This window comes from Austrofundulus limnaeus, unplaced genomic scaffold, assembly GCF_001266775.1.
Source record: "Austrofundulus limnaeus strain Quisiro unplaced genomic scaffold, Austrofundulus_limnaeus-1.0 Scaffold662, whole genome shotgun sequence".
NCBI classification, from domain to species: domain Eukaryota; kingdom Metazoa; phylum Chordata; class Actinopteri; order Cyprinodontiformes; family Rivulidae; genus Austrofundulus; species Austrofundulus limnaeus.
The window spans coordinates 216,548-217,962 of NW_013953064.1; the positions used below are offsets into that span (position 1 = coordinate 216,548).

The 1,415-nt window shown below is 37.2% G+C and overlaps 1 protein-coding gene across 1 annotated transcript in view; it reads right to left on the bottom strand.

Annotated features, from left to right (window-relative positions):
* The window catches only part of LOC106531647 (melanoma receptor tyrosine-protein kinase), a gene marked incomplete at its 5' end in the record, with an annotated part of 14,920 nt that overhangs the window by 2,238 nt on the left and 11,267 nt on the right, over positions 1-1,415 (bottom strand). The window contains 2 exon segments of the mRNA XM_014027551.1: positions 252-345; positions 547-690. Of these exon segments, the coding sequence (XP_013883005.1) occupies positions 252-345; positions 547-690 (238 nt within the window).

The window sequence follows — 1,415 nt, forward strand, 5'->3', positions numbered from 1 at the left end:
TTATTTATTTATTGTATTTTGAAAAAAAAAAAGGCTCTCCATAAAGAACCAGCTGCAGTTTAATGACAGACCTCTGGTCTCAGCAGGGATCTGAACYTATCACCCACCATGACAGTGCTCTGCAAACTGTGGCTCTGGAGCCCAATGTGGTCCTTCAGACCCTCTGAAGGGACTCCACTGGACTCATTAATTTAAATTAATTTCTTTAGAAAAGCAAACAGTGATCATGGTCGGCGGTCAGGATGGCGTACCGTGGTAGGAGAAGTCTTCTTTATCCAGAGGGCCATGAGTGGGGTCTGCGATGTATCGGAGGACGATGCTGTTTTCTCTGACAGGAAGTCCGTTCTGACAGGAAACAACAGATTTAATCTTAGATGGAAGAAAACACGTCAAAAATAAATTTACAAATAATTTAGTTATAATAAAGTCACTCAGCAAACAACTGTTATTCTGTCCCCTTGTGGTCAACTTTGGCACAGCACTTTTGTTTATTCYTTTTACTAATAATTCATCCAGAGGAACTTATTCCTCCAGGTTTTTGTTTACCATGGTGCTGCAGGGCTGGCTGCCATGATTACGCTGGTCTTTGTGCGGCAGCAGGTATTCGTCGGCATCGATGAGGTCCTCGGTGTAGTCCGAGCTCAACAGGCGGGAGTAAAACCTGCTGTCTGATGGACTCGGGAGGTCCCCCTGAGACAAGGAATAAAATTACTGCTTAAGGATTCATTCATTCATCACAAATAYGGGTTAAATATTAATTTACAAAGATTCATTAAAAACTTCAGTTTCACTAAGCAGCTTCAATAAGATACAAATAGTATCTGTTTCAGATTGATTTCATTAAGTATTAGTAACTAATATTAAATAATAATCAGCCTTCTTTGATTATTTTGACTTTTTATAAGAAAACAGCGGTTCAACATGTGTATCCAAATTATTAACATACATTCTTCTAAACCATTGTTTTTATTGTTTTTATGACGACTTACTTATTTAAAGCACTCAGCATCAAAGCAAAGCAYGATGGGCTCGCTGTGTTTATTCAGAATCCCTGAGATCAAAAGTCCTTTTATCAAAGTACGAATCACTGAATGATCAAACAAACGAATGAATATATGACTGAACAAATGATTGAACGAATGATGAACAAATGAATGTTTGAACAAACGATCGATGGAACGAATGATCCAACGAACGAACGAATGCTCGAACAAATGATCGAACGAACGATTGAACGAACGAAAGATTGAATGAACGAATGAATAAATAATTGAACGAACAATCGAARGAATGATTGAATGAACGATCGAATGAATGAACAATCAAACGAACAAACGAACAATCGATTAAACTATGGAGGTAAATTTGTGTTTTTATTATTCAATCAAACAAAAAGCATCTTCAATCAAAAAAAA